The following is a 13,577-nucleotide window of genomic DNA, read 5'->3' as shown; positions in this document are numbered from 1 at the left end:
TTTTCCCATTTCCTGGATGGGCGACTGTGACTTTTGCAGGTCAAATTAATAATGCCCAGGTTCTGACTTCTCAGCAATTCAGTTGAAAAGTCACTAAACTACAAATTTATAATTTGCAATCTGTTTTTTTTTCATTTTTTAAAAGTTCATAAAATAAGAGAATTCTTGAAGAAAATGTTGCATATGGTTAAATCTCTTTGGGAAATGTTCTGCCATAGGTAAGGGACACCATTTCTCCAATGTGATGTATCTGCATTTTCTGAGACATATGGAATATGGCATTTGTCATGCTGAGTGAGCATTTTAACTCAAATGTGGAGTAACTCACAAATTCCCTACTCTTGAGTATCTTTAAGTTTCAAAAATCATTCTTAAAATGTTCTTAATGGGCATTCCTTAGGGGGCATTGCTCTCTTCAGTAAATCAGAGCTGACATCTGGAAATGCATAGAGATGGCTCTTGGTTAGCTTTTTTTTTGCTGGTCAAGCAGCAAGTGTATTCCAATTAACAGGTTGATAGCATCTTATGACAGGCTAGGGAAAAAAAGGCTAATTCTCATTTGGCAGTGAAATTGAATATTGAATGACATCTCTTCAGTTATAAACGACTTTTGTTTTAATAACAAAGTTGTTGATTTTCTACTAAGGGTTCTTTTAGGTTGTCATCTGGGGCTGATGGGAGTAACAGTTCACCCAACTCTCCAGCTAGCTTCAGTGGACATACCACACCTTCTCAGCAGCCTGAACCCGTGGTACACTCTCTTAAGGTAACCAACTGTGTACAACCATTTCTTCAGTACTTCAGTTGTGTTGTGGCTTGTTCACTATAGTCTGGTAATCCTCACGGTCTCGTTTTAACCATAGATACTTTATTTTTTGACCCCTATGGTATACTTTTTTTTTTAATATTAAGTTTTGAAGAATGATTTTAATTTTATAAACTAATAGTGGGTTTGAGTACTTATGGTTGAATTGAATCTCTAATTTTATCATTTTGTTTTGAGTAATGTGATTCATATCTATCTGCATTGAAGTTGAAGTCTGATGTGCATGTATGTGTAAAATATTGTTACAGGTATTTTCTGTGCAATGTTTGTAGCATGGACGTCTTCAAATACAGGAACTTAATAGGTAGCCAAAATAACGAAGGATACCATATTTTTCTTTTTGCAACTGAAGTACGTTGTGCAACTTACTAAAAAAAAGTTTTCAAATAAACAAAAGCCTACTCTGTTCACCACTAAATAGAAATTAAGTCTTCAAAGTCTAGTTAATGCCTCTTTATAGACTATAGAAAATAGACATCTGGTCTTATTCATAAAGATATATTATTTTTGGCTTATAATTAAGATTCTGAAATAAAGAAAGATGTGGCTTAAATTTATAGTTTATTTTTTTTTACCAGTAATGAGCTTTCCAATAAGTAAAATTAATAATATGCAATATGAATATTTACCTAAGAAGAAACTGCAGGCAATAAAAATCATATTAAAACCTGAGACAATTCCTTGAAATTTCATCAGCTCCAAAGTATAAAACACTGTCCTCCAAATTATCTCTAATTCCTAACATGTCGTACAGAGTCGGACATGACTGAAGCGACTTAGCATGCATGCATGTGTTGGAGAAGGAAATGGCAACCCACTCCGGTATTCTTGCCTGCAGAATCCCAGGGACAGAGGAGCCTGGTGGCCTGCTGTTTATGGGGTTGCACAGAGTCGGACACTACTGAAGCGACTTAGCAACAACAGCAGCAGCCTTGACTAAACCTTTCTGAGCCATAAAGTAGGTAGAGTGCTTCGGTCCTGCTTTTGCCACATGGATTTCACAACTTTTCTAAAGTTGTTTTGGTTTCAGAATGATTTATCCACAGGCTGATGAGGCACTCTTATGCAGGGGGCCACACTGTCCTTGGCATGCAGAAAAGCAAAGAAGTAGATGAGAACTTCAAAATATTTACTTGACTTGAGGATGATTGTTTTAGCAGTTGATTTAGCTCCCTCATTACATTTTGCTGTAACTTAGATGAAATGAGTGTGCTTCTCCCAAGCACTTACAGATTGCTGATAAGGGGAGGTGGTAGAACTATGCTGGGGGCCAGTGGCAATGAACTTGGTGTTTCCTGTTTCGATTGGGAAACCTCACAAAATGAACAACTGAGGGGAATTTGTGGGAAGGCACACCAGAATGAGGGGCCCTCCCTGCCCTTTGTCTGACAGCTGCTGGTTTATCAACTGGCTTGCTCTTAGCAACAGCATTTGGATACTGTTTAGTATGAACAGCATGCTAAACAAGCTGTTACTTGAGCATAAATCAGGCACTAGCAATCTGAAAGCACTTTAGAAATGGAAAAATGAAGGAGTGGCTTCAAGCCTGTAGTATTGGTATCTACACATGCTCCAGAAATGACACACTGCCCTGCTTTCCAAACTGAAGCCTGTTTCAGCCCATTGCCTTATTCAACAAGTGCAGTTGGAATCAGATCAATGTAGTGGGTCACACTGCCGTCTTTTCCTGGTTTCTCAGCGCAGCTGTGGTAGTATGGCCTAAAAGGAAGGAGAGGGCAAGGAAGAGCTCTTCAGTTTTCTCCAAATTCATACAAAATTTTATCTTGAGAGGAAGATATTATGTTATAATCAGAACACATTAAGTGTCCTCACTTGGCTGATGGGTAATGCTGAGCAACTAAAGCACCTTGATTGAGTAACTGGAGGCTCTTGAATATAGAATGCGTTTGCTTCCATGAGTTGAGACAGAAATATGTGCAAGCATAGCCTCTGGGAAACGCATCTTTGGAATACCTCAATATAAAAAAAATGTAGCCTCTTGACATGTTTTGTTTTTAAAAGGCTACCAATCTAGAGCTGATTTATATCATTTTTTTCTGTTCTGAAAGTAGTAGTTGAAACAGTGGCTCAGTTTCTCATCTTCTCGTAAAGTTTTAAAAACTTCTAAACTTTAACTCCATGGTCATAGTTTGGGGGAAAGAGTTGTAAATCAACGTGAGGAATTAGTCCACTTGAAATACGCCACATTTTTCTTGCTTTAAAATTCATAACTATTAATTGGAGCTTCACTTCATTTAGCAAAAATTAACTGATTTGAAGTACACGTCTCTCAGGTGCATAATAAATTGAATTTGTGGGCAAATGAGCTTGTTCCAAGGAGTGCTTTAAGTTTTCTATGAATATTCATTGGGCATCATCAATAATTTCCTCTAAGTATAAAAAGAATGTGAACTGACTCTATAGGGTTCTGCTTCAGGCCTTTAAGTGTGAATTCTCAGGTGACACCTTTAGGTGTGGCCATCAGCGTTGACCGTGGCAATAGAACCAAGGGGTTTAGCAGTGTTACAGTTCAGTCTGGATTATACAGGAGCTTTTAGGAAAAACATTTTTTTAATACTACATCAGTGATTTGATTTAGAAGCTGATGTAGAGAAAAATAACAAACAGCACTCAAGGCCAAAGTTTTGTCTTGTTTTGTACTAAATAGAGTATTGACATGAAACTTTTAAAGACATTTTGAACAGAATCTTATTCTCAATTCATTTAGGAATAATTTAGAGAGGTAGAATCTAAAATTGTTTAAAAACACCTCATTCTCAGATGAAAAATGAAAAATGCTTAGTGTTGCTCACATATTTTCACAACTGGGGAGCCATTGCTTCTCTTTGCTTTTGTCAAAGAGCTGTCTCCACAGTCCTGTCCTAGGCATCAGGAAAACATCCAGGCAAGAACTCTGAGGTCAGTAGCGTTCATGTTAAAAGTTCTTATGGGTTCTGACGAGTTTCACCTGTCACTATTATCCTTTTTAGTCATTTTTTCTGTAGGCCGTGTCTACATATCATTTGGACTGTTGAGTAATATAATTAATTACATGCCAGTCTTTACAATGGAGCAAGATTTATTGACTATCTCCAAATGGTTGACAGTCAGCTTTATCTTAATGACCAAATTAACTAAATGCATCTAATTATTTTGGACATGAATGAATTCAATTGACTATTAGTGATGCAGTAGATTGCTCTTAACGGCCATTTGAAAATCAAGTAGAATTGACTCCAGATAGCTTTCAGAACAATCAACTCTTTTAAAAGATTTTGCCATATACTAACCTACTCTGATATGCAGACATGGAAAAAAACTAAGGTTTTTTTTTTCTTTTTACAAAGTGGAGCTCCTTGATGATTTTTATTCATAACTAACAAACTTTTTTTTTTCCATGTGAAATTTGCTTTTCTTTTTCAACAAATCCAGGTCTTGGATGTTCAGGAAACTATAGATCGTCAACAGGGTAAAGAGTATGAACATGACCTTAGTGAGACAGAAAAAGCTATAGTCAGAGAAATGTGCAATGTAAGTTTAATGTGCTTTATTGTGTATTCTGTGTTGAAAGCCTCATCATAGCTTAGATTTTGCTTCATGAATACCTACTTTTAAAATGCTGGCCAAATGCCTTTATTTTTTTATGTAAAAGTAAAACCAAACCTTGAGTTTCTTTAGTAAATGTTATTGTGGTATTTTTTAACACAATAATCATGTAAAATATGCAGGTGAGCAAGAATCGGCCAATTCTGTGTTCCAGAATGAACTGTGAAAGTTTCTGAACAATACATTTCCTAAAATGTTACTAGTTTTGATAAAATAGATCAGTTTCCATTTCATAGTTTTCCTTAAAGAGCAGTGTTTAAAAACCTATGATAAACAAAGAAAACACAACCTTCTGCAGATTATTTGTAGCAATACTTGGGGAAAAAAAATCACCATCTTAATATTGGGTTGGCCATAAAGTTTGTTCTGTTTTTTTCCATAGAAATTGGAGTGAACTTCTTAGCCAACCCAATAGGTAATATTTGCTAAGTTCTTCACTCATATGAGGTGTGCTTCATGTCATGCCCAGCAGTATCTCAAAATAGTAAGAGATAGATATGAACTTAAGAGATAAACACACAGAAATCTACCTATGAAATCACAGAAATACAGTGGGGAAAAAAAAAGAAGACATGCTATTTTCACAATGCTTAGCCTATGTAATTGTTATTGAGGTTTGGATTTGATTAATCTTAATTTTAATTTTTGAGTAATATGCTTTGGATATATCATTTAATCAAGAATATAATTTGTGGAATTTATTTAAAAACTAAGTAGAATATGATGGGGAAGACATTTGTTAAAAGCAAAAATTCATGGTCAGTTATTTTAAGCTTTGATTTGAATTGGTGTTCATTGTACTTTTATCCTTTGTTCATTAGGATATCAAAATTGCTTAGAAATACCCTTCAGCTTTAGGCTATTAGGACCAGGTATCTCCTTTACCTACCTCCCTGAGGCATTCCTAGAATCCAGGAAATGTTAAATAAGTCCCATGGGCATTTAGCGCTCTTGCCCCAGCACGTATAGTCTCTTGCTTGCCTGTAGTGGTGTCTTTCTTACATTATCTGTTGTCTGTTTTCAAATGGTCATTGGTTCTAGATGTCATGATTTCCTAAATGTATCACTATTTGTCTTCTGTAGCTTTTTGTCTGTTCTTAAGCTTTTCAATTTGAACACCTGCCTCAGATAAATTTTAAAGTTCAAACATTAGGAATTGTAAAACTGGAAGGACCATAGAAGGTCATATCTTCAGTGGTTCTCAGAGTCATATTGAGCCTCCTTCATAATTCAGAAGTCTGGGTTTCACACCAGATCTTGGGCAATTGGGGTAGGAACTCTCATTTTATACTTGAAGAAACTAAGATTCTGAAATTAAGTTACTTGCCGCAAATTGTCCTCTAGTGAATAGGGAAGTCAGGCATATACCCAGATTTTCTCTGAGGACCAGCTCTTTCCACTTTCCCAATTGTAGTGAATCTAGGCACTTCCATTTTCTTTCTCAAGAATGAAAATCAATGTATCTTACAGAGGAAACCATCTCTATTGTGCTTAATGCCAGAATTTGTCTAAATAAACACAGGACTGTTTCTTGTCTCTTTTTTGATGAAATATTTTTAGATATTAGAAAATTTATTTCGTAGAGAAGGGACCCACTAATGAATTGGATCTTGATTAGTTTTGCATTGATCTTGATTTGCCTGTATTTCCAAAAATCCTTCAAAAGGACACACACAGTGGTAATTATTGTTGCCTTCAGAAAGCCAAGAGCTTTTTACCTTTGAAAGTTCTCTAGAGCATCTTTTCTGTTTTTGCCTTTGGTCACTGAAATTTGAGAAACAAAAAAAGTAAATTAGTTCAAATCTGATTGTTAGCACTGTTATATTTGGAAACTATTTAAAAGCCACAAGAAAAAAAAAGTGTTGATTTAAAATATTTATGTCACCATTGTAAGTTATATCCACATCAAGAACACATAGCAAATATTGGAGAATAAACAAAAATACAGTTTGTGGGACAGTTTCAAAATTTCTAAGCAATAATGTATATAAGATTATGAAACCTATTAGAGGAATTATGGGCTTTTACAATAATGTTACAGAAATGTAAAGCTTTCTCATAATGTGAAATCAGTTAAAAGACTCAGGTTTATTTCCTTCTCTGGTATTCTTTCTGGAAATAGGTTAACATCTATACAGTCTTCCATTTTATAGATGTTAACAACCTTTCTTCACAGCACCATCATTTTGATTAGTAAGCATGTAGTGCTTCTAGTCTCTTCCAAGCTCTACCACAAAAATATACTGTTCTCTAAGAAACAGTATATTATCTATCTTTTTATAGTAATAGTTTTATCTTAGGTTTTTCTGTTTGGCCCTTGTCAGTTCCCTGAGAGCAGCTGAGATACTTGACTGGCCCTGCATCTCAGTAACCATCTCAGATACCCAACTGGTCAGCTCTCTTACTTATTTAACAAGTCACTACTCTGTGTCTGTCTTAGTGTCTTTGGCTTATTTCAAAGTTCTGTCTTCTCTGAGTTTCCTTTCACCATGTAATTTCAGGGTTAAGGCCCATTACATTCTACATTTGAATACTTGGAGAGGGAGTTGTATACAACACTTTGGAGTTGTAATCATCTAATGCCTTTTGTTCCTGATCATTTGAATCTATCCTTTGCTTCTAAACAAGACATCGAAGCATTCTGGGTAGATGTAATACCATTTAAGGGCTAGAAAGGGAAAGTCCATAGTGCCCGTTGGCTTCCTGATTCAGAATGTGTCCCTCTTCAGTCAGTGTATTGAGAAAGGACACTTCCCTAACAGCCTGAACCACTCACTGCTATGTATGCTCAGATGTGTCCGACTCTTTGCAACCCCATGGACTGTAGCTAGCCAGGCTTCTCTGTCCATGGGATTTCCCAGGCACAAATATTGCAATAGGTAGCCATTTCCTTCTTCAGGGGATCTTCCTGACCCAGGGATCAAATCCAGGTCTCCTGAATTACAGGTGGATTTTTTACCATCTAAGCTACTAGGAAATTCCCTCCCAAATATTTAAAGACCATAACTACAGCTCCCTTCAAATATGACAGGACATCTCTACCACATAGTAGTGTCTGCTAACACACAGAGGTGAATTGTTCCATAGGTTTCAAAATGAAGGTAGACAGACCCCTACATGCTTATGTGTTACTATGATTAGAAACCTGCTTCACTGGAATATCTGCTCTTTTAAAAGAGAAAACAAAGAAATATTGATGAACCAGCTGGTTTATGTTCATTAGAGCAATGTAAATTTCTGTGGAAGTAGTCAATCTGATCATAATCCTAACAGTGAAACACTAAGAGTTATGACTGTTACTATGTGGTTTCTTAATGTAGTATATTGGTATATCATTGTTGGATTCAGTGGTTTTACTTGTTGTTAATCTCACCCTTTGCTATTGTCCCTTTAAAATAGCCTGATTTTTAACATATTTTTTTTAGTGACTTTTGAATTTATTCTTATCTTTCCCCTGCATCTGAATGCTTTCTGTTGTCGTAATCTGAGATATACTATTGGGTAGCTAAAATTTATGATAACTAAAGCCCCCATTCGGAGAAGGCAATGGCACCCCACTCTAGTACTCTTGCCTGGAAAGTCCCATGGATGGAGGACCCTGGTGGGCTGCAGTCCGTGGGGTTGCTAAGAGTCGGACACGACTGAGCGACTTCACTTTCACTTTTCACTTTCATGCATTGGAGAAGGAAATGGCAACCCACTCCAGTGTTCTTGCCTGGAGAATCCCAGGGATGGGGGAGCCTGGTGGGCTGCCGTCTATGGGGTCGCACAGAGTCAGACTGAAGCGACTTAGCAGCAGCAGCAGCAGCAGCAGCAGCAGCAGCAGCAGCAAGGCCCCCATTCCACAGGGTAACAAGGGAAGTCTACGAGTGACCCTAAGGCTCTAGCTCAGGACTTTAAACCACTACAGACAGTGAAGGAGCTTTTATTCTTAGTTATTTAACATTTTGGTATTCCTCATTTTAGATGTATAATATAGGAACAAGGATGATTTTGCTCATGTATTCTTAACTACACATTAGAATCATGTTGACAGATTTAAAAAAAATAGACAACCCTACCTGTTTAAGAGTAATTCCTAGTGGACAGCCAGAGTTGAGGACCACTCTCATAACCAATGTAAGTTGGCCTATCATTTTGTAATTTTGACCCTGATTGCTAAAGAAGCATGGCACTCCTGTCTCTTGAGCAGTTCTCATGATTTAGAAACTTGCATCACATTTCATTTTATTTTTGAGCTCATTCGTGTGAATATTTTGTCTCTTGTCTTATATTCCTCTTTGTCCTTCGCATAGATTTCCCCCCTTAAAAAAAAAAAAAAAAAACATACACACCCCTTTGTGGAACAGGACAATTAAGATGCTTACTCTTTTTCTTCTTTTTCTTAAGGTTGTATGGAGGAAACTTGGAGATGCTGCAGGTTCGTGTCCTGGAATTAGGCAACATTTGTCTGGAAACCAGTACAAGGGACCCATGTGAGATGTACTCTCTTTCAAACATGACATCACCACTGCCAGAGAGATAAGAGAGGAAAGAGTGGATTTCCACAGACCTGGAGCAATTGTACATTGCACATATTTTCCCTTGATAAAATTTAGTATGGCTAAAGTTGTATTTTTTGTCTCTCACTTTGATGTTCACTACAGTCCATCTCAAACAAGGTAGCTTTGAAAATCACCATTTTGGTTCCAATATTTTCATTAGAACTAAAATGTTTTTGACTCTTCAGATCTAAGATTGTAATGGGGAAACCTGCATGATTGGAAGAGTCCAGTAGAGCCTCAGTGGTTTTGATAGAATCGAATCATTTTATATCATGGTGGGAGTGTTCTACCATGTTGTTGAAGATAGCAAGTGGTTTCCAGCTTCCCAAGTTGGAGAGTTGGTCACCTATTATATTTTAGTCAATAAAATACTAGTTCCTGATGCATAATTAATTTGGATGCAAGATAAGGTTAGGTTTCTTGGATTTTGTTTTGACTTTTGAGGTACTAAAAATACCACATCAGTTTTCCTTACCAGCTAGAAGGGTAGCAGGACTTTGTTGAGTGCATTGTCAGAGTGCCATTTACTTAAATTGATCAAAGTAAATACATCTTTTCTTTTCATCTTAATGTATTATTCATGAAGACACATCTTGGGGACATATCAACCTCCATCTTCAGTGTATTCATTAATGTTAATATTAACAATTTCAATTAAAGAACAAGCAAACAATTTTTCTAAGTGTTTCCAGCTGTGAGATGTCAATTTCTACAATTTAGTTTCTAGACATGCTGTTATATTTAATAAACTTTCTGTAAACTTTAAAATATTGCACTGCATTTATGGAAAAAGCTTTCTTAGCCTACAGCAGCTATCTTAACGTTTTATGAAACTGACGCATGTCCTTCATTATTGAAGCTAAAAGCTCTTGTTCAGATTGCTTGAGATTTGAAAAGGAGGTGTGCTAGCTTTAGTTTTTCCTTATTTTTGGTATATATATATATATAAAGTAATAGACTGTGTGTATTGGAAATGCTATGATAGGTATTTTGTGTTTATTCAAATGCAATGATAGTTTCTTGTATGAATGTGCAAGAGGCCTGTGACCGAATGCTAACTTTATATTGTAATATAAAATTATAAAAGTAGGAATGCAACGATTCCCAGTTTTCTTCTAAATTACTCAGATTTGATTCATAGCAGATATTCTGTTGCTCTTGTTTTTAAGTGGGCTCATTATACATGTATTAATTGTCATTGGTGAAGGAATTGTTATACTTTTTTGAATGTTATTGTGATGAAAAGGCAATCCTATTCTCAGAAAATATTTATGAATTAATTTGCTATAGAATTATCTTTCTAATTATTATAATTGGGTTACCATTTAAGCTTTTCTTTTAAAACGTTATATATTTTGAGAATATTATTAGTCTATAAGGGAAAATTGCTTGCTATATTTACACCTTTTCTGGAAAAGCTTTCATCCTTAAATTGTTGTATTCCTACACTCTGAAGACATTTAAAAAAAGTTTTGTGCCTGCAGTAGAGCCTGCAGAAGCTAATACAAGGCACACTGGTCTTTTGACAAAATACTTGTGTAAATTTTGATACTGTATTAAAACTATTTTTTTAAAGTTCTAAAGTTAAAATTGAGTATCAAGTATATGTGTTCATCTTAGCAATGGTAATAAATTATTTAATCCCAGTGTTTTTTTCCTTCAAAATGTTTTCCCTAAATTGAGATTTTTCATAGTTGCTAAGTATCATATTGCTCATGTATGATGACAATAATGATAGAAATATAAAACAAAGGCATGTTTAAATATGCTCTTAAAGAGAGATTTCATATTTAGAGATTCCTTAATTCACTATTTTTTTAGTATAATGTAGTTAAAAAGTTTAGAATGATACTTAAGAATATTTAAAAATTAGGTATCTTTTACTTTTAATTCATATAGATTAATATTAAACCTCCATTATTTATTATTAAAATACTAGTAGACAGAAGGATATAAACTAGAAGGGAAGTATTAAAGAAATGGAAAACTTTGGTGTCTCTAAGAGACTTCTCCATTTTTGAGGAAAGAATGACTTAAGGTGCAAGTCAGAGGACAGACATACTTCTTGGAAATCACTGTGGAACAAGGCTTCTTCCGCTTAGCATTAGTCCCTACTTTAAATGGCATAGTAGATGGACAGCTCAGGGTCTGAATCTTGCTACTGCCCAACATTTTTATCAGTAAAACTGAGTGATACCCTTCTTTTATGTGACCAGATTATTTATCTCATTTTCCCTGGAAAAAAAGGTTAATTTCCATATCTTGGTAGGTTACCTTTACCAGCCTTGAAGCTGTCAGTCTATCAGAATCTAAGCTTTTTATATTCATGCTTTATAAGTTTCTAGCACATGCTAAATGCACTAAAGAATATTTAGATCACATGTGGCATCCAGCAACATACTGACAATCTTATTCTTTAATTCAATGAACTTTTAAAGAATGTCTACCACTATCACATGAATAAACATATTTCGGTTCCTTACTCACGATGTGACTGTTCAGGAAATACATGGAACCATAGTATCTTGGGTACCAGTAAGATCTTCCTTTATCCTTGAGACCTAAATAAGTTTCCCTCAAATACCCATTTTCGTGATCTTGAAGAAGTGCTACTTTTCCTCGTGACTTCTCATTTCCAGAGTTTTCACTCTATGGCAAGCTTTCTGTTGCCTCATCCTCTTTCACCTCAAAGACAAACTGATTCTGTTAGAAATCCTGTCACCCATTCTCGGAAAGGATCTGCCTACTTCAAGCTGGCTTATCAAGATAAATTCCCAACAAGCTTGAGATACTTCTATGAGGAATTCATATATTTACTTCTGAAAGAAAAATTTTTCCATCTCATTATACAATTAAAGGACAATATATCAGACTGAACCATATGAGATTACCAATATTTGACCATCTCTGGATTATAAAAACAGCAATTTCATATGGTACAACTTTGTAAGATTAGTAGATTTTTGGTGGGATTAAATGCAGTACAGGCTAGTGTCAGCACGTTCAGCTGGAGCAGCATGCTTTACTAAGTGCAGCATTGAATAAAAGGCCTTTGGCTCAGTGAGGCTGACTTTGGGGCAGCGAGTTCGGCATGTGACTATTATCAGCTTTGTGCGTTTGAACAACTTAACCTCATGGAGCCTCAATGTCCTGACATGCCTCATGGAGACAACATCTGAGTTACTCTAAGCTTCTTAGTAGTCTTCCTAGTTCCAAAGTTCAATGATCTTGACAGTTCACAAGAAACAATGGTGAGTCCTTTAAGATACTAGAGCCTAGACCTGTGAGCCATTTATACCATTAGGCTGGGGGAAGGGACAGTCTACCGCACAGAGATTCTAGCCGCACGTATGTACTTCCAGGCTCTGTCCTTTACATCGCATTCCGCCTGCCACAGGCCCTGTCATGACCAATCACAGGCTGTGATTTTGGAAATGCAGAAAAGGGGCATTTGTCAGATTCTCACAAAGGAAGAGTATGTTTGAAAAACAATTTACATAACCATTTTTCTTTATTTTTCGTGCCACCACAGAAATGTTTGTGAATACTTTCACTTCAAAATGGCAGAATGAGTACATATTACTGCTTCTCCCTCTTGCCTTGATCCCTAAAAATGATGGAAAAGATACTTAATAAACTCATAATTCCAGTAGAACATGAAAAAAATAGTGTACTCTGTAGATCCTCAATTATGATGAATTCTTGAAAGAAGGGAAACAAAACATTATCTCATTGAAGAATGGATCCAAAATTCAAAATACATGATGGAGGGTATTGTTTAAGAAGGAGTCATGGCTCCAAGGATGTTAAACAAGGAAGAATTTGATACACCCGTGGCATGGGATCCTGGGATAATTGGCAGTAGTCAGGCTTTTTGACTCCTGCATATAACCTCTCCCTCCCTAGCTCAGGCGGAGAACAAAAGAGATAGTTACTCCCAGGCCAGAATAGAGGAGAAACATGATTGAATCAGACACAGTGCAAAGTTTTTGGATTGGCAACACCCAGTAGAAAAGGGACCCTCTGTGTTCAGATCCTTAGCTAATGATACATCTTGCCTAAAAGATTGTCCCACCACTCCTTTGCACTTAGAGGCTAAAGTATCTCCCACACCCAGCATCCTTACCTCTTCTTCCAGCAAGTGGTAGAATAAACATAGCAGGCTAATATGGAAATTTCAATACTAAGATGCATATACCACAAACACCACCCAACATTTCTCTCACTTTCTTCCATTTCCTTCTTCCTTGTCTTTCCTAGTTGTTTAGTTGCCCTATTTTATGAGTTTAAATGTTAAAGGTACCACAAAACCATTTGGAAGCAAGGAGCAATCATAAGTGAAGTGTAGTCTCATTTCACTGAAATTTCAGAATGTCTCTGTAAAACACAAGAGCCTCTCATTTTGTGGAAATGTTTCTCAGTTTTGATGCCCAAGTTATAATTCCATTTGGTCCTATTACCAAGAAGGCTTTCATTTTCTATTCTAGGACCGTTAGTTTTCTAGATCCTATTCTAAAGTGACAGCACACAATATACACCACTGTAATTGCCATGGCAACAGGATTCATATGCTAATCAGGAATGCAGGTTTAAAGAAGCAC

The 13,577-nt window shown here is 36.1% G+C and overlaps 1 protein-coding gene across 8 annotated transcripts in view; it reads left to right on the top strand.

Annotated features, from left to right (window-relative positions):
• The window catches only part of CCDC85A (coiled-coil domain containing 85A), a 226,241-nt gene extending 215,619 nt beyond the window's left edge, over positions 1-10,622 (top strand). For 3 of the 8 annotated variants that reach the window (XR_011466072.1, XM_070379542.1, XM_070379541.1), the window contains one exon: positions 8,822-10,622. Coding sequence is in view for 6 of the 8 variants with exons in the window: in XM_070379541.1 (XP_070235642.1) it covers positions 8,822-8,911 (90 nt within the window). In the remaining 2 variants the exon portion in view is untranslated. Of the gene's footprint in view, positions 1-646; positions 767-4,258; positions 4,358-8,821 lie in introns of those variants that run through there. The other 5 variants (XM_070379543.1, XM_070379544.1, XM_070379539.1 and 2 more) reach the window with 3 other exon arrangements.
• The last annotated feature ends 2,955 nt before the right edge of the window (positions 10,623-13,577 follow it).

This window comes from Bos mutus, chromosome 11 (assembly GCF_027580195.1).
Source record: "Bos mutus isolate GX-2022 chromosome 11, NWIPB_WYAK_1.1, whole genome shotgun sequence".
In the NCBI taxonomy this organism is placed as follows: domain Eukaryota; kingdom Metazoa; phylum Chordata; class Mammalia; order Artiodactyla; family Bovidae; genus Bos; species Bos mutus.
Note: the sequence above shows the minus strand (reverse complement) of the source record. Positions and strands in the feature narration are given on the sequence as shown.